At 38.5% G+C, this 25,785-nt stretch overlaps 2 protein-coding genes and 2 non-coding genes across 4 annotated transcripts; 3 read left to right on the forward strand and 1 right to left on the reverse strand.

Annotated features, from left to right (window-relative positions):
- The first annotated feature begins 439 nt into the window (after nucleotides 1–439).
- On the forward strand, nucleotides 440–10,253 carry LOC129101588 (spindlin-1-like). The gene is given in 8 exon segments (XM_054611461.1): nucleotides 440–595; nucleotides 5,395–5,731; nucleotides 5,733–5,760; nucleotides 5,924–5,972; nucleotides 6,206–6,300; nucleotides 7,023–7,178; nucleotides 8,286–8,519; nucleotides 9,605–10,253. Coding segments are annotated over 7 exon segments (792 nt in total). The 5' UTR covers nucleotides 440–595; nucleotides 5,395–5,701; the 3' UTR covers nucleotides 9,805–10,253.
- A 6,183-nt stretch (nucleotides 10,254–16,436) lies between these two features.
- Nucleotides 16,437–16,536, reverse strand: LOC129101886 (small nucleolar RNA U13). Its single transcript, XR_008531703.1, has one exon. It is a non-coding gene; the product is annotated as a small nucleolar RNA U13 (small nucleolar RNA).
- A 1,424-nt stretch (nucleotides 16,537–17,960) lies between these two features.
- LOC129101887 (small nucleolar RNA U13) lies at nucleotides 17,961–18,060 on the forward strand. Its single transcript, XR_008531704.1, has one exon. It is a non-coding gene; the product is annotated as a small nucleolar RNA U13 (small nucleolar RNA).
- Nucleotides 18,061–18,966: 906 nt separating this feature from the next.
- mak16 (MAK16 homolog (S. cerevisiae)) lies at nucleotides 18,967–25,193 on the forward strand. The gene is made up of 10 exons (XM_054610282.1): nucleotides 18,967–19,167; nucleotides 19,884–19,933; nucleotides 20,216–20,325; nucleotides 21,153–21,217; nucleotides 21,689–21,840; nucleotides 23,354–23,408; nucleotides 23,498–23,572; nucleotides 23,667–23,789; nucleotides 23,875–23,940; nucleotides 24,776–25,193. The coding sequence occupies exons 1-10, from the start codon at nucleotides 19,153–19,155 to the stop codon at nucleotides 24,989–24,991; spliced, it is 927 nt and encodes a 308-aa protein (XP_054466257.1). The 5' UTR covers nucleotides 18,967–19,152; the 3' UTR covers nucleotides 24,992–25,193.
- Nucleotides 25,194–25,785: the final 592 nt, after the last annotated feature.

The following is a 25,785-nucleotide window of genomic DNA, read 5'->3' on the forward strand; positions in this document are numbered from 1 at the left end:
CAAGATAAAAATAAGTATTATAGTATTATAAATAAGCAATAAAAAAACCAACAATAACTGAAATATTATATTTACAGACAGAAAAAAATGTATATATATATATATATATATATATATATATATATATATATATATATATATATATATATATATATATATATATATGTATATATATATATATATACATATATCATTTATTTTATATATATAATTTTTTGGTTATATTATATTAAATGTACATTTAAATGTATATATATATATATGTATTAACTTATAGATAAAACATTTTAAATATATATTTATTATAATAACAATATAAACTGGATCCGGTCCGGTAGGTGGCGGTATGCACCTCAAAGCCCTCACTGCAATCTACCAACAAAAAGGACGCCGAAGAAGCAGCAGCAGCAGCAGCAGAAGCAGCAGAAGAAGAAGAACCCACACGCAGTTAAAGAACGCTTTTATTGTGGAGGGCCTCGCCGCGCGGCTTCCGTCGTGCGTCGCGCAGCTTGACGCAGCGGCGGAGCAGCAGCAGCAGCAGCAGCAGCAGGAGGCGGCTGATCGGGACGATGCGGCGACGCTGACGGCGGTACCGGTAAGAACCCCGCGGCCTCGGGCCCGCACCGCCGCACCGCCGCACCGCACCGCAGCGGAGCGGTGCGGCGCGGCGCGGTGCGTTTTACCGCAGAGCGCGCTGCCGTCAGACCCCTCCTCTCCTCCTTTGTTCGCTTGCGCCTTTTTTTTTTTTTTTTTTTTTTTTTTTTGCACTGATGCGGGTTTTTGTAAATACTGGCGCAATATGGCCGCCGTCTGTGCACACACTCACTATCACTCACTATCACTCACCATCACTCACCATCACTCACCAACACCACTAACCTGCTGCAGGAGAGGAGGAGGAGGGAGAGAGGAGAGGAAGAGAGGAGGAGAGGAGAGGAGGGAGAGGAGGAGAGGAAGAGGAGGAGGAAGGAGAGGAAGAGGAGGAGAGGAAGAAGGAGAGGAGAGGAGAGGAGGAGGAGGAGAGGAAGAGAGGAGAGGAGGAGGAAGGGGAGGAGGTCAACTGTGACCTCTGGATCTTCATCTTCATCAGCAGCCACTCATTCATCACCTACAGCTCATATGTAGAGACACACACACAGAGAGACACACACAGAGACACACACACACACAGAGACACACACACACACACACACAGAGAGAGACAGAGACACACACACACACAGAGACACACACAGAGAGAGACAGAGACACACACACACACACAGAGAGACACACACACACAGAGAGAGACAGAGACACACACACACACACACACACACACACAGAGAGACAGAGACACACACACACACACACAGAGAGACACACACACACACAGAGAGACACACACACACAGAGACAGAGACACACACACACACACACAGAGAGAGACAGAGACACACACACACAGAGACACACACACACATAAACACAGAGACACACACACACATAAACACACACACACACACAGAGAGAGAGACACACATAAACACAGACACACACACACACAGAGACACACACACATAAACACAGAGACACACACACATATAAACACACATAAACACAGAGACACACACACACAGAGACGCACACACACATATAAACACACACACAGTGTCAGATGTTCACTGTATCTTTGTTCTTCTTCCTCCTCTTCATCATCGCAGTGTGAAACCTTTAAATGTTTTTAAATGTTTTCCTGTGTTTCAAACACAAACCTCCTCGTGTTGTTCTGCATGTTGAGGGATGAAGAGAGGCCTCAAAAACAACACAACTGAGGAAGAGGAGGAGGAGGAGAGGTGGTAAACGGTGACCTCTGATCTTCATCTTCATCAGCAGCCAAAACAAGCAGCCACTCATTCATCACCTACAGCTCATATGTAGAGACACACACAGAGACACACACACACACACACACACACACACACACACACACACACAGAGACACACACAGTGTCAGATGTTCACTGTATCTTTGTTCTTCCTCTTCTTCATCCTCCTCTTCTTCATCATCGCAGTGTGAAAACCTTTAAATGTTTTCCTGCGTTTCAAACACAAACCTCCTCGTGTTGTTCTGCACGTTGAGGGATGAAGAGAGGCCTCAAAAACAACACAACTGATGAGGAGGAGGAGGAGGAAGAGGAAGAGAGCCGGACAGTAGAGCAGGTCTCAAGATGTGTTCAGTGTGTGTGTGGAAAAGATTGATTGATTTTCACACTAATATTTAAAAATGTATTTCTTCTGGTCTCAGGAGAAAACTGGACTCTGTTGGAGTTTAACTAACTACAGAAGAAGAAGAGTGTAAGCTACCGTTAAAACACAAGAGAAGAAGACTCTGTATTCCTTCACATGTTATTGATTTAGACGTTAATATCTCCACAGAGGCTGAATAGATTATTTCACTATTCAAATGTCATTTAAATCACACACCTCTCTGTGTTCTTCTGCATTTTCCGGTGTTTTCTGTGAGACCAGATCTGACTAGTCTCATACTGGTTAAAGACAGTCTCATACTGGTTTAGGATAGTCTAATACTGGTTTAGGATAGTCTCATACTGGTTTAGGATAGTCTAATACTGGTTTAGGATAGTCTCATACTGGTTTAGGATAGTCTAATACTGGTTTAGGATAGTCTAATACTGGTTTAGGACAGTCTAACACTAATTAAGACAGTCTCATACTGGTTAAAGACAGTCTAACACTGGTTAAAGACAGTCTCATACTGGTTAAAGACAGTCTCATACTGGTTTAAGCTACCATTAAAACACAAGAGAAGAAGACTCCTCTATATTCCTTCACATGTTATTGCTTTAGACGTTAATATCTCCACAGAGGCTGAATAGATTATTTCACTATTCAAATGTCATTTAAATCACACACCTCTCTGTGTTCTTCTACATTTTCCGGTGTTTTCTGTGAGACCAGATCAAGAAAGTCTCAGTTTGTCGTCGTGTCATTTAGTTTTGTCTCGTCTCACACGATGCTAACTAGCTAGCTAACGTAGCTTCGTTCTAAATGTAACGTTTTCTTATCCGACTCTTATTATGAAACAGGAAGTCAGACGGCACGTCGGAGACTTCAAGGTGTGACGTTTATCTGATGACGGATCTTTACTGTTTTAGACTGAAACAGTCCAGACCTGAAACATGATCCTGCAGATGGTACAGATCTGATCCTGGTGTGATCCTGGTCTAGTAGATCCTGGAGTGATCCAGGTCTGGTCTGACCCTGGTCTGGTAGATCCAGGTCTGATCTTGGTCTGGTAGAATCTGGTGTGATCCTGGTCGGGTCTGACCCTGGATTGGTCGATCCTGGTCTGGTAGATCCTGGTCTGATCCTTGTCTTGTCCTGGTCTGGTTGATGTGGATCTGGTAGATTCTGGTCTTGTTGATCCTAGTCTGGTAGATTCTGGTCTAGAAGATCCTGGTCTGATTCTGGTCTGGTGATGCGATCATCTAGTTCAGCTGAAAGTTCTGCTCACTTTACCCGTCTCTCTCTCTCTCTCTCTGTCAATTTTTTGAATATTTATTAAATAACTCTTTTTAAAGGATTTTTGAATGGATGCTAATTTTAAATATATTTTTTTTAAATCTCACGTACCCCCTGGAGTGCCTTCACGTACCCCCAGGGGTACACGTACCCCCATTTGAGAACCACTGGTATAGATCATATTTTTAAACCTCTGCTTTATGTTTCCGTTTGTTCTCATGAACTCGATATCTCAGGAACGTCTCAAAGATGGACTGATTAGATTTTGGAGGTCAAAGGTCACTGTGACTTCACCAAACACGTTTTCTACTCAACTCAAGAATTGATATTACAATAAAGACATTTTCACCCAAATGTCTCACAGATAGAATGATGTGGTGAAGACGTTTTGGACAGACGAGGACGTAAACAAACATGTGACTGGATCTTCTTTGCCAATTATTAATAATAAGAATAATAATAAGAATAATAATAAGAATAAACTTTATTAATAAAGGGCTTCACGTGGTTGAACCGGGATTAAAACATTTCAGGAGGCATAAAAAAAACGAGAAAATTAAGAATAAAATGGAAGAAAGTACCCAATAATAATAATATAATAATAATTATTATTATTATGAATAAGATATAAATGATGATTAATCTGCCAAATATTATTTTAATTCATCCTTTGACCTGTAAAGATAAACGTAATAAAAACTATTTTTACGTAATTTATGTAATTTTTCAAGCTAAAAAAATGCTGCATTGAACTCTGGGAAATCATGATTTTTCTCTTATTACCTGACATTTTTGTGATCAAACATCAGAACTCTACTTTTCCACTTTGATATTTGTGTCTGTAGGTAACTGCTGCTGCTGAGGCCTCAGTGGCCTTTGACCTCTGACCCCGTGTCCTGAGCACATGTTAAACATTTGCGAAACAAAAGGCCGATGAGTTTAGTCCCAGAGATCGAGATCAGAGAGTTAAAGACCCACTTTAGTTAATCTGTCACAGATAAAGATGGATTTAATAAATAGCATTTTAATAATCAGTTAGTCGTTAATGTAAAGTGCTGTTTTCCTGTATTTCTCTGTTTTACATCATATTAACTCTCTGAACCCAAAAACCCACCAGCAGGATTGAAAATCATGTTTTCTTTAAACAGTTGCCAAAACTACATTGCTTATCACAGAAGCTATAAAAAAACATAATTATTGTAAGATTTTCATCCTTCCAACGGTCCTTGAACACATCATGTGTGAAGAACGGTTCGGAAACGAAGCTTAAAATTGTGACAAATAAACCGTTTGCTTTAACCAGATTCTGTAACAAACATTAAATTCTGAGCTCCTCAGTTAAACTATGAAGTCATGATTGATTCATCTGAGACCAACAGTCATGTGACAACAAATCTGAGAAACGTTGACTGAACTGCTGCTGAACACAGAGCAGAGAGGAGAGGCTGGAAACATGTGAATAGTTCAATATTAATAACATGTAGAGCGACATGTTTTTTACCAACATTGGTAACACTGGTAGACTCTTGGAAACATGTTGGATATTTAGATTCCATTGTTTTTTTAATGTAATTATAACTGTGTTATTCTGCACTAAAGACATGTTTGAGGTCTCTCTACTTCTAGTCATCATTGTTCTGTTTCCATAGAGGAGCAGGACTTTTATTTTGAAAATCAAGACCACAGAGAGGAAAATGTGAGAGGAGCAAAAAACACCCAGAATCTGCTTTTAAGGTTCAGAGAGTCAAACTGAAGATCAAAAGCAGACATTAAAGACAAAAGCGTGGACGTTAAGGAACGGGGTTGTGTTTTAAATTGATCTCTCATGAACACAGTCGTTGATTGATGTTCTTTGTTTTTCCTCCTCAGGCTGATCTCTCCTCCTCTTCCTCATCGCGTCCCTCGGCTGTGACGTCACCTCAGTCTCCAGGTGTTAGTCTGCACCCGGCCTGTATGCAGCCTGTCCAGGGCCCGGCCTAGTTCCTGGTGCTCCTTCTCTCCCACCACCTCCTCCCTCCTTTCCCTCCTCCTCCTCCTCCCCCTCCCTTTCCCCTCCTTCCTCCCCCTTCCATCCACCCCCTCACATCCCCCTCCCTCCAGGCCTGTTGTCAGCCAGACCGACTCCCCAGCGTTTATCCTGGACCGGCGGCCTGTCTGGCTGCCCCCTCACAGGTGGATGAATGAAGACCCCATTCAAGAGCCCAGCGGCCCCCCGGCCCCCCCGAGCGGACGGGGGTGAGTCACAACATCCACAGAACACTGACAGCGACACAGAAAGTAAAGAAGAGAATTTGGTTTTTCTTTTTTTTTCCACCTTAAAACGTTCCCTGCTTTGCTCCTGAGGCGTCCTTGAACGCACCACCCCGTCAGTGATGGATGCTGTGTTTTTGTGTTTCAGGACATTCAGGCGTTTCTGCAAACATGATGAAGAAGAAGAACTCACACAAGTAAGTCAGATGGAAGTCATCAGATGTTTGGAGAATCCTTTTATTTGTAGATTGTTTTTTTAACCCTCTGAACCCCCGTCACGTTTTTCTCTTTGTGTTCTTGATTTTCACTTCAAAATAAAAGTCCTGCTCCTCTATGGAAACAGAACAATCGTGACTAGAAGTAGTACTCTTCTCTTTTTCTCTTTTTTCTCTTGTCGTCATCGGTTCTCTCGTCTTCTTCTCCCCTGAAGGAAACAGAGGACCAGTGTTGGTCCCAGTAAGACTCTGGCTCCGCCCAGAAGGAACATAGTGGGCTGTAGGATCCAGCACATCTGGAAGGAGGGCAGTAAGTGGGAAGAGATACCTTCTGAAGGATAAACAATATCAAGAATATATGAGAAACCGTGGTCAGATAATATTTATAATTATTTATGTCCACTGTATCATAGTCGAATGACACTAAATGTAATTCAAAGAAACACGTACCAACCAGGAAGGGACTCAAAACGACCACAAAGAAACTACAAAGAAACTACAAAGAGACACAAAGAAACTACAAAGAGATACAAAGAGACTTAAAGAAACTACAAATAGATGCAAAGAAACTACAAATAGACACAAAGAGACACAAATAGATGCAAATAAACTACAGAGACACAAAGAGACTTAAAGAAACAAAAACAAAAGAGAAACTACAAATAGACGAAAACTACACAAAGAGACACAAAGATACAAATAGTCACAAACAGACACAAAATGATCACAAAGAGACTTAAAGAAACTACAAATAGATGCAAATGGACACAAAGAAACTACAAATAGACACCAAGCAACGACAAAAAGACAGCTGACAGCCCACCTGTAATGATGTTTAATGAGTAAACTGGTCAGTTGGATGTTTTACATAAAGGACAAAACTCTGACAAAATGTTTTTATTTTTGATTTAGATCAAAAATACATTCTGGCTTTTAAATGTTGTTGTTGAAAAACCCTCAGTTCTGTTCTGGCGTCTTCCATAAATCCTGTGTTGTTAATAAATCATTTTGTGTGTCTGTGCGTCCTCTCAGGTAAGTCGTCCCAGTGGAAGGGGACCGTCCTGGACCAGGTCCCCGTCAACCCGTCCCTCTACCTGATCAAATACGACGGCTTCGACTGCATCTACGGCCTGGAGCTGTACAGCGATGAGCGGGTGGTGGGGCTGGAGGTGCTGCCCGACAGAGTGGGTGAGGAGCAACACCTTACCTTGTTACCTTGTTACCTTGTTACCTTGTTACCTGTTCAGACGTAAATACAGAACAGTTAGACCACAGCAGCACCTAGAGGATGCTGGAGGAACTGCAGCTCAACTCACTGATAGCTAGCAACATTTATACCACAGAGAACCCGACTAAGATTAAGTAGTTACATTTCATTTTATATTTTTTACATATGAATTATTTATTTTTTAATTATTCTAGAATGCAAGTTATAGTGCAAACACTGTAGGTAGTAGTGGGAGATGAGGGGAGTGAAAGGTCAATAATTTGATGAAAGGTGGGAATAAAAAATGTCCATCACAGTTTTTTGAATATCATAAAATATTTTTAAGTATAAATCTAAAACCTGAAGATATTCAGTTTACTGAGAAATAAAACAGAAAATCTGAAACATTAGAGAAACTAGAACTAATAATAGAAACATGGAGCTGGTGACTTTAAAAACAATAATTGATTACAGTCTAAGAACAGAAACCCTGATGATGTCAGTATTAACCTTAAACATATGTATTATTATTGTCATTAACTACTATTAATTATTATAATTGCTACACATTTTTTTATTGTATTTCGTTCTGTTGCTTTTATTGCTATTTTTTTATTACTTTATTTTTATTATTTTATTATCTACTTTTACTTATCATTATTTAAATGTATCTTATTGGTGTTGTATTACATTTTCTTCCCATTAAATTAATACCACCATCATTAGTTTTTTGCCATTTATTTTCTTAAATACTAAGTAATTATTGTTGCTATTGTCATTATTATTATAATAGCTCTACTAGGTTTTCTACAGTATTTTTCTTTTTATTTATATTTATTTTTTCTCTACAACCATTGTTTTATTTTATTTAACTTCCTTGTTTGTCCAAATTTATTTTAATAGATTTTTTGCTTAAGTCACTGAAGGTCTCGATGATGTGAAGGTGGGAGGGAGAGTGATGAAGGAACGAGGGAACAAGTGGAGGAGCAGCGACTCCACCTGTGTCTGTAATATGTTTAGAACTTTATTTAAAAAGACGAAGCATTAACCCCGCCTCCTCTTCCTCTCTGCCTCTCTGATTGGTCCAGCTCCGGCCCGAGTGAGCGACTCCATGCTGGCGGAGACGATGATCGGCAAAGCGGTGGAGCACATGTTCGAGACGGAGGACGGGCCGAAGGAGGAGTGGAGGGGGATGGTGCTGGCCCGGGCCCCCATCATGACCGCCTGGTTCTACATCACCTACGAGAAGGACCCGGTCCTCTACATGTACCAGCTGCTGGACGACTACAAGGAGGGAGACCTGCGCATCATGCCCGACTCCAGTGAGTTCAGATCAGAACCTCAGTGAGATCTTCTGTTTGCACTCCGGGGATGTGAGGAGCTAACAGTGTGAATATATGAGAATAGTATATGTCCAGGGCTTTTATTGTGAAAGGAAGGAGGAAGTGAGTGGATCTGGTCCATGCTGCCTTTGAGGTTGAAATGAGTAAAACATTTCTGGTTCTGAAGAGTGAAGTCAAAGCTTCCTGTCTTAAAGCTGCATTCTCTCTGCTGTCCACCAGGGGGCGACTCCTCTGGTTGTATAGAAGTCTATGAGAAAATGACTCTACTTCTCTCTTGATTTATTCCCTCAGTAAACATTGTAAACATGAGTTTATGGTCTCAATCTCTAGTTTCAAGTCTTCTTCAATACAGCATGATGTTCATTTAGTCAATGATGCTCCATTTAGAGTCAAACAGACCATAAAGCAGGGGATGCTTTAGGGCGGGGCTACACACTGATTGACAGGTCCACACCAGAGACGTATACGGCGTCTCTACGTCACTCTAACTCAGTCCATATATGGTCACTTCCTGTTCACTGGTTGCAAAAAAACAAGATGGCGACGGTGAAATCGTCACAAACTAATGAGGGACTTCAAGTCAACCACGTCTGATTAGTTAGTTTAGTTTTTAGTTTATCATTTAATCAATAGTCATTTTAGTCTAATTTTCATCTTAATTATTTTTTTTAATTATTACTTTTTTATAGTATTTAAAAAATATATATATATATTATTTAACCTTCATTTTCGACATAGTTTTAAGTTTCTCTTTGTTTAGTTTTAGCCTTGTTTTTGTCATGAGAAATATTTTTCCTGTTTCTACTTCAAGCATTAAACAGATTCTCCATGTCTCTGACGAATGTCACACTTTTGACAAGTTTAAGGGAATCTTTTAACTCCAACAGAAAAACTAAGTTAACCTTTATTGTAACATTAATAACTTAATTTAATATATTGTTTTAGCACACAGTATCTCCTTGTCTCTACATTAGTCACATTTCTTTTATTTCTTTTTTCGTGATTCTTAAAATGAGTATCGTTCTATCAGATTTTAATTTTTTTCCATGTCTTCCTCTCTGCAGACGACAGCGTGGCGGCGGAGCGGGAACCCGGCGAGGTGGTGGACAGTCTGGTGGGCAAACAGGTGGAGTACGCCAAAGAGGACGGCGGGAAGCGGTCGGGGATGGTCATCCACCAGGTGGAGGCCAAGCCCTCCGTCTACTTCATCAAGTTCGACGACGACTTCCACATCTACGTCTACGACCTGGTCAAGACCTCATAAGACCAGAACGCCCGGTCCAGGACCCCCCCCAGAAAAAAGAGACTCAATGAGACCTGCTTAGACCCAGAAACCCCCAGTGAATAAAAACCACAGATCCACAAACTCTAGCCTGAGACGGATGATATCACTTTTCCTTTATGAAACGAAGCCCCGCCCCCTCACCAAGACAGGAAGACTACAACCAGGACGGAAAGACTACAACCAAGACAGGAGGACTACAACCAAGACAGTAGGACTACAACCAAGACAGGAGGACTACAACCAAGACAGGAGGACTACAACCAAGACGGAAGACTACAACCAAGACGGAAGACTACAACCAAGTCGGAAAGACTACAACAGGAGGACTACAACCAAGACGGAAAGACTACAACAGGAGGACTACAACCAAGACAGAGAGGACTACAACCAAGACAGGAGGACTACAACCAAGACAGAGAGGACTACAACCAAGAGGACTACAACCAAGACAGGAGGACTACAACCAAGACAGGAGGACTACAACCAAGACAGGAGGACTACAACCAAGACAGAGAGGACTACAACCAAGACAGGAGGACTACAACCAAGACAGAGAGGACTACAACCAAGACGGAAAGACTACAACAGGAGGACTACAACCAAGACAGAGAGGACTACAACCAAGACAGAGAGGACTACAACCAAGACAGAGAGGACTACAACCAAGACAGAGAGGACTACAACCAAGACGGAAAGACTACAACCAAGACAGGAGGACTACAACCAGCTCCATGTCTTCAGGTGTCTCCAGGCTTCTTTCGACCCTGATAGGAAGCTTTCTGGTTTGAGTCCCTCAAAGAACACAAGCCATCCCATCTTATTTGGAATAACTGAAACCGGTTTCGTTAAATTTAGATTTTGGAACATTTGTGGCAATAACTAGCAAAGAAATCTCTCCAACAAAAATAAATCTGGTTCAGGTTGAAACCTTCTGCGAGGACCCGATCCTGAGATCCTCATAAATGATCGGCTCCACAGTCAAAGCAGGTCTGGAACTGTTTAGGGTGAACTGAAAGACCTCCTCCCCCCCTTTTCCTGAAACCCTGTCAGACCGCTTCAGACCTCCATCATCAGAGGAGGGGTGGGGGGGGGGAGTGTGGGGGGACCAGTCTGGTTCTGGTTCTGGTTCTGGTTCTGCCGGGGTTAATGAAGGGACGGGTCTTCAGGAAGACGGAAAGCTGAACCATCGTCTGTCTCCATCTCTATCTATAGAAGGTGTTTGTGGTCACATGGGAGGAGCTCCTGTCCAATCACAGAGCGTTTCACTGACCCCGCCCCCCTGCAGGTCCCCTGTACACGAAACAAAGACGCTGAAGTCTAAAGAACCCAGTGGAAAAAACCCAGAGGACATGAGACTCTTTTTCTTTTCTTCATTCTTTTGGCATTTGTCTTTCCCCTTCTGTTGCTGCTGATTTCCTACATTACCCATAATGACTTTGACATCAGACAGTGGGAGAGGCTGCATCAGTTAGCACCGTTAGCGGAAGGAATGCTAACGAGCTCAGTGTTTTAGACACTCAACGTCCAGGACGATGATGATGATGATGATGATGATGATGAAATCTGTTTTTTTATGAGTTCTGTCCAGATACAGGTCAAAGGAACAGCCCTATTTTTAGGGAATCCTCTTATTGGTCACATGACGAGATCAATGTCGGTTATTGATTCTGTTTGTCAGGATGTGTTTAACATTTATAATCCGTCTATAAACATTTACTAACTGTTTATAACTCACTGCGATGTAGTTTTAACAGACGTGAGTGTTTATTAATGTTCAGTATTTGTCAGCTTCTCCTCTCAGCTTACAGCTACATCTTAATGTGTTATAAACCCTTTATTACATGTTTATGAACTGATTATTAAGTGTTAATTAATTGGAAGTATTTCCCAAAACGTCCTGAATGTGACTTTAATGTCTTCCCCCAGCCGTCTGACGCAGTATTGATCCGTTCTGATTAGTCCTTAATTAACTAAAATAATCAATAAGTGTGAAGCTCAAACTGTAGCAGTCTTCATGCCCCGCCCCCTCGTCTGAGGCTGCTTTCTGATTGGCTGACATCGAGCTAAAGTTGTGTGGTTTGTTTTGGACAGAATCCAGTGTTGATTTATGTGTTTTTATAAAAAGATGTTCCCGTTATCATCTCCTGGTTTCATATCTGTACAGTTTCTTCTTTTGTTGATATGTTTATATGAGCTCACACACGGGTTCTTCTCTCTGTACATTATATGTTCTTTACTTTTATCTCTTCTGTTCTCTGTTTATGACCCAGTTAGATGTAGGACGCTCCTCTTTTTTAACAGTTAGAACTCAGTCAAGGGGGGTTTACACTAGATACTCCATCTCCCACAATCCTGTGCTCTTATCTGAAGTAGCTCCTCCCACCACCACTCCACCGGTGATGTCATCATTAGCAGCCGTGTTGCCTGATCCACTTCTCGTGTGCCTGAACACCTTTTTGATTTTCTGGAACGCATCTCATCAAAAATGTGTTTGTAGTCAAATGTTTTTAGGTTTTGGGTTCTAGAGAGACGGAGAGACTCTTGTTCTGGGGTTCTAGAACCGTTTCAGCACATTCCTCACTGTTCTAGAACCTTATTTTAAAATATATGTTATGTCCCTTAAATACCCGGCTTCAGATTCAAGAACGAGGAGCCTTGAAGATTCTAGAACACGTGTTTTCACATCAGAGATCCAGGTGAAACATGAGTCTAGAACACTGTGGAACGCGTCCCATCAGACGCTGGTTGTGGAACCTCGCACACAAACAAACATAGAACCGTTTGAGCTCGTTCATGAACGGAAGGAACCCCGTCTCATCAAAATGTGTGTCGTCTCGTTTTATTTTAGATACAAAAACATTTTGTTGAACTTGTTTCACGTTCTGCTTCAGGTTCTAGAGAAACAGGAGATCCTTGTTGTGGGGTTCTAGAATCATTTCAGCACACGCTCATCACTGTTCTAGAATCTTTTTAAAAATATATATTTTATGTCCCTTAAACACACAGCTACAAAGTGTTCTAGAACACACAGACATGAAAACGTGGGAACCCAAAACGTTCTGCTTCTAGAACTCGTCTTGTTTCTTATTTTTTTTTTTAAATGTATTCAGAACACCAGAGAGGACAAATGAGGGGAAACAGTGATTTATTAAGAACATAAACAAATGTTATTTGATATCAGAATGAATTGTTTAGTGAAAAATGTTTGTTTGATCTGCTCACCTGGTCAGCCCTGCTCCCTCTGTTTCTTTAATCTTTACTACCGTTATTGAGCGTTAAAGTTAACCCGGATACCCACAATGCACCTGGCTCCGGGCTCAATGAACCTGGAGATACCTGGGTGGGTGGATGGAGACCAGAGTCTGAGGATCTTCAGCCTCCGTGATGCGTTCAGGGGGCGATACGTCGTTCGTATTTTACACAAACATAAAGAACTGGTGTGTGTGTGTGTGTGTGTGTGTGTGTGTGTGGTTGTGTGTGTGTGTGTGTGTGTGTGTGTGTGTGTGTGTGTGTGGGCCCCTGTTCAGAGCAGTGTTGTTTTTGCATGCATATATAGCTCAGTGTAAATCGATGTGAGTTGCATGTTCCGTGTGGTTCTTTCAGTTGTTCTGCTGGTTCTGTCCGTCGTGGCGTTCGGTGCCTCTCGTTTGGTTTCTGTCGTTTCTTTTTTTCTTTTTCTCCCCGTTTTGATTTCTCGTACCGTTTTTTTTGTCCCAGAAGCTGCTGCTGCTGTTTGTGGGGTTATTGAGCAAAAGATAGAAAAACGTGAAAACAAAATAAAGTCCTCCAGCTGTTGTCACCATGACGTGGTGTCGGTCTGTGGGTTCTGTTTCTGGTGGATTGTCCCTTTAAAGAGTGCCAACTACAGAGACCAGTGTTGTACAGCCGTGACCGCTCACACTATTTACTAAAATAAAACATTTCTGTCTTTTTCACGCACGAGTCCGTCTCTTCTTCTGCTTTTAGGTTTCAATTAAATTAACTTTTAAGTAAATGTTCTTTTTGAAAGAAGAGCTGAAATATATTAATAAAAAGTAGGAAACATAGTTAAAGATTTAAAGAAAATAGACATGAATGACGACAGTTAAAGACAAAGAACAAACATCACAATCTGATTTCAGTTTTATTCATTTATTTATTTAATGATGGACACAAAAATCCATCCATCAAAAGTGTTTACTGTGTTTTATATTAAATATCAGCATTAAGATCCTTGTGGAAGTTCAGTTTCCCGGTCAGAAGTTTACATAAATGTAGAAATAATTTACATTTTTCATATTTTTTATAAATTGCAGCTGTAAGTCAAACATAAACAATAAGATATTACATAATTTAATGTAGAATTTGTTTTTAACAAATACATATAAAGAAATAGATAAAAAAAATACATATGTATATTTATCTATATAGAGATACAGATACATACATATAGATATGCTAATATATGTATGCTATATGGTACTTTTACTCTAGTATACGTCCTGTAAATATATATATATATATATAAATATATACACATAAATACATCTATATATATATACATATATATATATACAAATATATTTATAAACACATATATTTACATTTATACATATACACATATAACACAGATATATGTATACATGTGTATGCATGTATATATGTATAAATATAAATATTTATATATATTATATATATATATATATATATATATACATAAGCTAGGTTGATCCAGTTTGTTACTGTCACATGTTGAACCGAACATGTTGGTAGAGTATTTTGAGAACACGTTTCCCACCATCTTCTATTTATCTACAATTTATTAACATGTCTTATAAATGCATTTCATTATAAATTATACTTTATAATTACATCATATTTCTCTGAGAAAAAGTCTGTGGACAGTTTTTAATGAGTCTTACTGGTCATTAAAAATAGACGACATTAAGAATGTAACTATCTAAGAACATCTGAATACAGCAAAGCTATTTAGGTATATATATATATATATATATATATATATATATATATATATATATATATATATATATATTATAAAGCTATTTGGCTCCTCCAATGAATCGCCACCTTATCGTGGTGGAGGGGTTTGTGTGCCCCAGTGATCCTGAGAGCTGTGTTGTCGGGGGCAATAGCTCCTGGTAGGGTCTCCCAAGGCAAAGTGGTCTCGGGGGAGGGGTCAGACTAAGAGCGATTCACAAACCCCAATGAATCGGACGATACAAGGTTGTGGCACCTCGCCCAGAATAGGGAAACCGGGGCACCCTCCTGGAGTCAGACCTGGTAGGGGAGCTCGCCGGTGAGCGTCTGGTGGCCGGGCCTTGGCACATGGGGCCCGGCCGGGCCCAGCCGAAAAAGCTACATCGTGCCGCCACCCTGTGGGCCCACCACCTGCAGGGATAGGCATTGGGGTCGGGTGCAATGTGAGCTGGGCGGCAGGCTGGGGCGGAAACCTGGGCGTGCTGACCCCCGGCATCACAGACTAGCTCTTCAGCACGCACTGGGGCGGTTCACAGCCGAGTGTGAAGCGGTCGGGATGAGAGTCAGTACTCTCTGAGGCCATGGTTCTCTTCCGGAAAACGGTGGATTGCACCCTCTGGGTTGGGAGTGAGTCACTGCCCCAAGCGAGGGAGTTCAAGTATCTCGGGATCTTATTCACGAGTGAGGGTAAAATGGAGCGGGAGATGGACAGGCGGTTCGGTGCAGCGTCAGCAGTGATGCGGGCGTTGTACCGGACCGTTTTGGTGAAGAAGGAGCTGAGCCGAAGGCAAAGCTCTCGATTTACCAGTCCATCTACGTTCCAACCCTCACCTATGGTCATGAGCTTTAGGTAGTGACCGAAAGATGAGATCGCAAATACAAACGGCCGAAATGAGCTTCCTTCGTAGGGTGGCTGGGCTCAGCCTTAGAGATAGGGTGAGGAGCTCAGACATCCGGAGGGAGCTCGGAGTAGAGCCGCTGCTCCTTCACGTAGCTGAGGTGGTTCAGCATCTGATCAGGATCCTCCTGGACGCCTCCCTTTAGAGGTTTTCCAGGCACGTCCAACTGGTAAGAGGCCCCGGGGTCGACCCAGAACACGCTGGAGAGATTATATATCTCGTCTGGCCTGGGAACGCCTCGGGGTTCCCCAGGAGGAGCTGGAAAGTGTTGCTGGGGAGAAGGACGTCTGGAGGAGCCTCCTTAGTCTGCTGCCCCGAGACCCGGCCCCGGATAAGAGGAAGGAAATGGATGGATGGATAAAGCTATTTGGGTATATATATATATATATAAATATATAATATATAATATATATATATATAAAAAACATAAATATAAATATCATAAAGTATAAATATATAAAGTATAAATAATACATATATGTATATATATTGGTTGTAGTTTTTCAGAGATATTTCTGTGATATTTATACTTTGCGTTTTTTCACAAAGTATAAAAAACACAAAGTATAAAAAACAAAGTATAAATATCACAAAGTATAAAAAACAATGAAATCAATGGTAAAATATAAAAAATTTAACAAATTTTACTGCAGTATAAAAAACACAAAGTATAAATATCACAGAAACATCTCTGAAAAACTATTATGTTCACAGTGACGTCATGACTCCGGTTCAGGTCAGAAGGGCTGAGGCGCAGAGCGTAACAAGGGAGGGCTGCACCTTTCACGGATGGTCCGTGAACGCACCAATCATCATACTCATGAACCAGAAAGATCACACGTTAAAGATGGCGCTGACGCTTTATGTGTCTCCTCTACAGCTCTCTGAGTCACGGTGTCACGCTTTATCACAACAAACGTTTATATCATCATCTTATGTCAATATAAAGTTACACACAGGAAACAAAACACGATATCAGTCACAGGGTTTCTATTTGGATTTAACGGCTTGGAAAAGCAGAGTTTTGTTCTCTATCTGGAGAGGTGCATTGTGGGAGAGAACGCTGGAGAATGACGCAACAGTGACACCTGGCGGCGTGGCGGGAAACTGCTCTCATAAAATAAATCAGATAATAATCACATTTTAATGAGAATTCCTTTTTTTAAATTAATCTTCTGGAACTTCTCGAGTTCAACATCAACATATAAATATCACAAAGTATAAATATCACAAAGTATAAAAAACACAAAGTATAAATATCACAAAGTATAAAAAACACAAAGTATAAATATCACAAACTATAAAAAACACAAAGTATAAATATCACAAAGTATAAAAAACAAAGTATAAAAAACAAAGTATAAATAATACAAAGTATAAATATCACAAAGTATAAATATCACAAAGTATAAAAAACACAAAGTATAAATATCACAAAGTATAAATAACAAAGTACAAAAAGAAAGTATAAAAAACACAAAGTATAAATATCACAAAGTATAAATATCACAAAGTATATAATAAAATAACACAAAGTATAATATATATACAAAGTATAAATATACAAAGTATAAATATATATATAAATATACAAAGTATAAATATCACAAAGTATATAATAATCACAAATATATATCACATATAAATATATACAAATATAAATATATATTATATAAAAAACTTTATATGTATATTTCTACTTTGTATATATTGTATATGTATATATTTGTGTTATTTATACTTTACATATTTATACTTTATATTTATATTTGTGATATTTATATTTGTGTTTTTTATACTTTGTGATATTTATACTTTGTGTTTTTTATACTTTGTGATTTTATACTTTGTGTTTTTTATACTTTGTTTTTTTATATTTGTGATATTTATATTTTGATTTATACTTTGATATTTGAAGATATTTATAAATTTATTTTTTATCATTAAAATATGATTATTATCTGATTTATTTTATATATTTCCCGCCATAGGTGTCACTATATGTTATTATCGATTTATTCTATATTCTCTCCCACATGCACCTCTCCAGCACCTCTCCAGATAGAGAACAAAACTCTGCTTTTCCAAGCCGTTATCCAAATAGAAACCCTGTGACTGATATCGTGTTTTGTTTCCTGTGTGTAACTTTATATTGACATAAGATGATGATATAAACGTTTGTTGTGATAAAGCGTGACACCGTGACTCAGAGAGCTGTAGAGGAGACACATAAAGCGTCAGCGCCATCTTTAACGTGTGATCTTTCTGGTTCATGAGTATGATGATTGGTGCGTTCACGGACCATCCGTGAAAGGTGCAGCCCTCCCTTGTTACGCTCTGCGCCTCAGCCCTTCTGACCTGAACCGGAGTCATGACGTCACTGTGAACATAACAGACAAGCTACGTCAGAGACAGAGATTTTAAGAGAATATATAAAGTAACAAAAGTAGGTTTTGTAGCTAAAGGTGCTTTTAATTTAATTTAATTTAATCACAATTATCAATCAATTGAATTAGTCAAATGTAAATATATATTAAATAGTACTACAGTATTGACTCTTGATCTCTTTTAAATCTCTTCTTAAAACCCTTTTTACAGACTGGATTTATGTTATGTCATCCCTTAACTATTATTTAATTTTAATTTTATTTTATTTTATTATTAATTTTATTTTATTTTATTATTAATTTATTTTTATTTATTTTCTATCGATTGGTCACTTTGTTAACTCTGTTTTAAAGGTTCTATATAAATTAAGTTAGTAATATTATTATTATTATTATATACTATAATCCTGCCAGTTCCTTCCTACATGTGTATGATTTAAATCACACTTCTTCTAGTTCTCTCATGTGAAATAATATTTGAGTTTACATGTTGTATAAATTAAGTTAGTGTTGTATATATATATGTATATTTATATATATATATATATATATATATATATATATATATATATGTCATATCAATCAATCATATAGATAAAATAATAATTTGCCATTCATTCCCCCTTATGCAACATATCAAGAAAATACTTCAGTTTAACTTAAAAATACATTATATATTCATCAATCAAATTGGTTCATAGCTGAATCTTGTTCTTGTTTACACAAAAAACCAAAATAAATAATATTTAGTAAAATTATTTATTTTCAAAAATGTGTCTTGGGTTTCATAAAACATACATTACATTTTTTTTAATTTATTAAATATACTTGTACATGTTTGTGTAAACTTAAATCTCTGCCAAATCTCGCGAGGTTTCCCGGCTTCCGCTACGTCACTCCGCCGAGATCTTGCCCATGCAAACAAAGATGGTGGCTCCCTGACGTCCATGTGGCTTCGTAGGCAGAACAACGGGTCCAAAACCTTAATATCGAGTCTTTAAACATCATAAACACAAGCAGCAGTCTGTGGAGTGAAGCTACGAGCTTCTGAGAGCTGACCCAGGATGCAGTGCGACGACGTGAGTGTGATGAATAAATACAGCTGCTAACGCTAGGTCCGCATGCTAACGTTAGCTTAGCGCTAACGAGCCTGAAAACGTGCGTTTTAAGGTTAAGTCTGACTCCTCTGTAAACATTCATAACTCCACTAACACGTGGGGGACCCATCACATTCCTCTTTATAGAGTTTTAATATCAGACACACTGTGATGGATGGAGCAGATTGTTCCTGTCACGTGTTACAACAAACATGCTGTTAAAAAGTCATTTATCTATTAAGCTCTCTTTCCTACACCATCTTCTATTCATCTACAATGTGTAACATGTCTTATACAAACAGTTCATTACACTTTATACTTTATTCATTTACATATTTCTCTGTGGACAACATTCAGATTTAAACTACCTAAGATCTGAATACAGCAAAGCTCTTTGGGGAGAAGATGAGATGAGATAATCCTTTATTATTTCCCTTTATTAGGACATCTGCAGGGTTACAGCAGCAGAGAGGATAGTGCAAACAAGAGACATAGTAAAAAGGATCAAAACAAGTATTATAAATAAGTAATAAAACAGTAAAGAATATTAAATAAGTCAGGTAAAAAAATCCACAATAACTGAAGTATTATATGTAGACAGAATAATTACAATAATAATTGTATTGCACAGTCTATATATGCTTTTATGACACTGAACTGAGTGGATTGTTCTGTTCTAATAATGTGTTTATGTGCAGGTGATCTGGGACATTATCGGAAACAAACAGTTCTGCTCCTACAAAGTCAAGTAAGTCTCCGATCTGTTCTCATTCATTCACTAAACACATGTACGTCTATGTTCACTTTCAGTTTGTTGTTTCCATTACTGTTCAATATGTATTATTTATGTTTTAACTTCTGCACTGTTTTACTTCTTAGATTTTCATTTGTTAAACATATGGTTTTTCTGTTTACACATATTTAACGTGATTTGTTGGAGATCTAAGGTCTTCATGTTCTCTGCAATAAGATCAATAAAGATCAAACAATAAGAAAGATTTTTAACTTTCTGTCCTCTTTGTGTGTTCAGGACGAAGACTCAGGGCTTCTGTCGTAATGAGTACAACATCACGGGGTTGTGTAACCGCGCGTCCTGCCCGCTGTCCAACAGTCAGTACGCCACCATCAGAGAGGAGAAAGGTGAGCGCCGTGAACGTCTAATAATAATAACAATAATAATAATAATAACAACAATTAAGCCTTTATTAGTCCCACAATGGGGAAACCCATCCCGGAGGAGCAGTGGGCTGCTAAGAAGCGCCCGGGGAGCAACACGCTGAAAACACAAAGCTATAAACATCTTTAGCTTTAGAAATGCTGTTTAATGTTTTTATATTATATTGTAATTGTGTGAGTGACACACATCTGGTTTGGAGAAGAGAAAAGCTTTGCTTACAGTCGAGCTTCTCTCCGTCGTGCGACCTCCGGGCATGAACGGAGGCGTTTATCCTCTCTGATCTGATGCGAAACAACAGAGAGCGTACAAAAAAAGTGCTGTGAGTAATTAAAAAGACAACACCTCTAAAAGCATTATACTATCACAACATTAACTTTATGCTAGCATAATGCTAAAAATAAGAAGTGTGACAGAAGAGGCCAAAACAAACCTCCGTCAACATTCAGAGAGAAACAAACAAGAAAACCCGGATAACACTTTCAATAACCGAGCTCTTCATAAAGATGATTTCACTTTTTAGTTTTGCTTGAAAATATCATTTTTAACTCCAAAAATATCAGAATCCGACCTCATGAAATCTCGTCTCCTCTGGTTGATTAAATCCACAAATTCCCAAAAAACTACGACTCTGGAGAAGGTCCAGGATTTATTATCAGGAATCTGATGGAGAACAGTTTGATCCAGATATGAAACCAGAGAAGGAACAACTCGTAAAGAGAATCAGGACTGATGAAGAAGATGATGATGATGATGATGATGTGATGATGAAGATGTCGTATTCTCTCCTCAGGTCAGTGTTTCCTCTACATGAAGGTGATTGAGAGAGCAGCGTTTCCCGCCAAGATGTGGGAGAAGGTGAGCTTCATTTATTCACCTTTATTTTTTTTAATTAAATATAAATGTTTGAATGGAGAAGTTTCTGTTTATAGTTTCCTTCTTAACTTTATAGTGTTTTGTGCTTAAAAAGTCCTTGAATTATTTTTTAATGTTTGTTTGAAAACTGAACAGAAACTAAACTAAATGTTTCCTGAAGCTTTTCAGCCAGCGACCAGATTTAAACTGTTCTTATAGATTTAAATGTTTTATTTTGTGTTGATTAAGATCCTCTATAATCCTGAAATAACAAACATTCAATTACTTTTTGTTTTTATCAAACAAAGAACTTTAAAAACTCAAAGTGTTTCATGTTGGACAAATTCAGACTTTTCGAAAAACATTTTCACTTGTGTGTGTTGTACATGTCATCTCTCTCTCTCTCTCTCTCTCTCTCTGTATATATATATATACATAATGTATATTTATTTGTGTGTGTTTGTTTGTTTGCAGGTGAAGCTCAGTAAGAACTACGAGAAAGCTCTGGAACAGATCGATGAGAATCTGATCTACTGGCCTCGATTCCTCCGACACAAATGTAAACAACGCTTCACTAAAATCACTCAGTACCTGATCCGGATGCGTAAACTGGTGCTGAAGAGACAGTAAGTACTGCTGACTACTGAGTACTACTACACAGTACTGTGAGGTAGTACTGCTACTACTACACAGTACTGTGAGGTAGTACTACTACTACTACACAGTACTGTGAGGTAGTACTGCTACTACTACACAGTACTGTGAGGTAGTACTGCTACTACTACACAGTACTGTGAGGTAGTACTACTACTACTACACAGTACTGTGAGGTAGTACTGCTACTACTACACAGTACTGTGAGGTAGTACTGCAGGGAGTAACTACTGAGCAGGAAGAAGGAGGCTCAAATCAATAGTTTGATTTTAACACGACTTTATGAAAACTGTTGTTTTACAGATGAAAATATTGTGTCGTAGAATAATTATTTTAAACATAGTAAAATATATATATATTAAGGTTTTTAACTTAAACTCAAAAAGAGAAAATAGTCCATAAGATAATAAACTTTTATTGTTTATCAGAGAAAAAATCAGCTGTTTCAGAAAGTAAAAAACAAATGGAAGTATATAAAATAAAACTATACTAAAGCAATTTAACTCCAATTTAAAGGTAGATTGAACATCGTTGTGTGATGTGATTTTCAGCAGAATATAATGTAATAAAACAGTAAATATATTAACCCTCTGAACCCCAAAACAAGCCGCGGGATGGAAAAGCATGTTTTATTTAAACAATCGCCAAAACTACGTTTATCACAAAAGAAGAAAAAACTGCCATAATCGTCAGATTTTCATCTTTCTGACCGTCCTTGAACACATCATGTGTGACAAACGGTTCGGTCAGGGAAAAAAAGCCAAAATTAAAATTGTGATATTTCATCAAAAACATTTTATTCTACATGTCTCATTAAAAATCTCTCCACAAATAAACCGTTTGCTTTCATCAGATTCTGTAAAAAACATTAAATTCTGAACTCCTCAGTGAAACTATGAAGTCATGATTGATTCATCTGAGACCAACAGTCATGTGACAACAAATCCGTGAAGCTTTGCTGTTTGTTCTGTTTCCATAAAGGAGCAGGACTTTTATATTTCAGTGAAAATCAAGAACACAGAGAGAAAAATGTAAAAAAAAAAAAAAAAAAAAAAAAAAAAAAAAGAGTTCAGAGGGTTAACATAGTATAGTATTGAATAATAAATATAAAGTAGTTTAAAAAACATTTTTGTGTAAGTAAAAAAAAAAAACCTCAGTACTTCCTCATGACAGGAAGTACTGCCCTCCAAAATAAGATGAGAATAGAGAAGCATTAATTATTAGAAAGAATCCTCTTTTCTTTTTCTCATAAACTTTAGTTTTTTGTTTTTGATGAATCAGAGTTTAATGACACGATGGACAAACGGCAGCAGCGTTTTGTGGAAATCAAACACAACTATATGAATTACACTTTAGCTGCTGAGGGCTGAAAGTTGAAACCAACAGAATCCAGACATTTCAGATTTCTTTCCATCTCGTCCTGAAACATCTCTGCGTTCATCGTCTTCATCTTTCCTCCTCTGACGTTTAACTGTTTGTTTTCAGGAGGAAGCTGGTTCCTCTCAGCAGGAAGGTGGAGAGGAGAGAGAAGATTAAGGAGGTGAGTCACACACACACACACACACACACACACACACACACACACGTTGCAACACTCCATATTAACCTTTAACCCTTAACGGTCTGCAGGGGAAAGCTCTGATCGCCGCTCAGCTGGACAACGCCATCGAGAAGGAGCTTCTGGAGCGACTGAAACAGGGAACGGTACGACGCCTCCTCATCCTAAAACTTTATCGATCACCGTTCACCGGGACAGAACAATAAAGTTCTTCTACTAAACACTGTTTTCTGCTTTCAGTACGGAGACATCTACAACTTCCCGGTCCAAGCCTTCGACAGAGCTCTGGAGCAGCAGGACGAGGAGAGCGAGGAGGAGGAGGTGGAGGGAGAGGAAGAGGAGGAGGAGGAGGAGGATGACGAGGTGAGGAAGGACTCCGTCTTCATGTCTGCTGTGTTTGAGTTAAACTGAGCTCTGTGATGTGAACGAGTCTACTTCCTGTCTGCAGGACGTCGGGAAGAGAGAGTTTGTGGCAGAAGAAGAAGTGGAGGAGAGCGATCTGAGCGACTTCGAGGTAAAAAACGTCCTCAGAGTTTAACCCTCTGAAGGACGAGAAGTTCTGTGTTCTTGATCTTCACTTCAAAATAAAAGTCCTGCTCCTCTATGGAAACAGAACAATCATGACTAGAAGTAGAGAGAACTCAAACATGTCTGTATAACATAGAATATGTTATGTAGAATAACACAGTTATAATGACAGAAATCATAAAAAAAGAAAGTTGAACATGTTTGATAATTTATTTTACAAAAACACTGGAATCTATATATGTAACATTTTATCCAGTGTCCACAAGTGTTACCAATGTTGGAAAAAAGGAGGCTCTTTGTCCTGAAATATGTTGAACTATTTCAGCACAATGCGTTTGGGAGTTTAAAAAAAAGAATCAGCCTTTATTATGAAAATTTTAGAATGTTCTGAAAAAAATATGCCCCTATTTCACTGCATAATATTTGCATTCTGTGTAGTACCAAGTAATTTATTGGTAATTAATAGGTAATTTATAAGAAATGAGTATAACATTTTCAAGTAATGAGTAAGAACATCCTCCAGACCTTTAAACTCCAGCACGGTGTTTCAGTCTCGTGTATTTTATGAAGCACTTTGTTTAGAGAAGTGTTAATAAAGTTATTTTAATGAGTTAAACTGAGCTTTAATAATCTGATGATTGTTAAAGTCAACCTAAAGAACTTTCTGTGTTAAATATTTAACCAGATATCTGTCTATTTGCCTCTTCTACGTTTACAGTCAGTACGAACTGTTGGTTAAATATATTTTTATTTATTAGAATATTAAAATGAAGATGAAGTCAAAATCTTTTCTAATTAAATGTTTTTTGTTTTTTTCTCAGGACATGAACAAACTGAGGACGAGCAGCGACGAGGAGCAAGAGTCGTCCAGTGAAGAAGAGGATGAGGAGGAGATGGAGACGGAGACGAAGAAGACGAAGGCCGCCAAGTCTAAAGGTAAATCTCCGGCCAGCGGCTCGGCGGTGAGGAAGAAGCGAGCGTACGTGGAGATCGAGTACGAGACAGAGCCCGCCCCCAAGAGCAGAGCCACGTCGTGATGTCACAACGCTCTGCAGCCAATCGGACGGTGACTCTCCGCTGAGGACACGCCCCCTCCACGGAGGTCATCATGTTGTTGGTTAATGGACACACAGGACGGATCTGCCCTGGAATCAGATCCGATAAAAACACCCAAAGTGACTTTACCTTCTTAAGAAATAACAGTTTTGTTTTGTTAAATGTTGAGTTCATAATAATCTTTGTTAAAAAAAAAAAAGAAACAGATGAACGTGTCAATAAATCAATTTTTGAACAAAGTGTAAATGTTTGTTAGTTTCTTGATGTCCACAAAACTAAGTAACACAAATATATTTTGTTGTTGAAGCTGTGAAGTGACCGGTTCTACTGTTTAAAGTAAGACCTGACCTAAGAGGTATAAGGCATATAGTATGTTATTAAAAGTCATAAAAAAAAAAAGTCATAGTATGTTATAAAAAAGTCATAGTATGTTAAAAAAGTCAAAATGTCATAAAAAAGTCAGTATAGTATGTTATGAACAAGTCATAAAAAAAATGTCATAAAGTATAGTATCTCATATAAAAAAAGTAATAGTATAGTATGTCAAAAAAGTCATACTGTATGTCATAAAATTATTTTTAAAAAAAGTAATAGTATGTTATAAAAAAGTCATAAAAAATGTCAAAGTAATATGTTATAAAAAAGTTTTAAAATGTCAAAGTATAGTATGTTATAAAAAAGTCATGGTATAGTTTGTAATTAAGTCATTTTAATTCAATCTCAGAAGCCGGTTATCGTAGTATGTTTCATCGGTTTCATGTCGGGTTATTTATCT

Source organism: Anoplopoma fimbria, chromosome 13 (genome assembly GCF_027596085.1).
Source record: "Anoplopoma fimbria isolate UVic2021 breed Golden Eagle Sablefish chromosome 13, Afim_UVic_2022, whole genome shotgun sequence".
NCBI lineage: Eukaryota > Metazoa > Chordata > Actinopteri > Perciformes > Anoplopomatidae > Anoplopoma > Anoplopoma fimbria.

Coding starts and splice junctions, on each gene's coding strand:
- mak16 (XM_054610282.1), top strand. Junction 19,934..20,215: donor TTCTGCTCCTACAAAGTCAA/GTAAGTCTCCGA, acceptor TTGTGTGTTCAG/GACGAAGACTCAGGGCTTCT. Junction 20,326..21,152: donor CACCATCAGAGAGGAGAAAG/GTGAGCGCCGTG, acceptor TTCTCTCCTCAG/GTCAGTGTTTCCTCTACATG.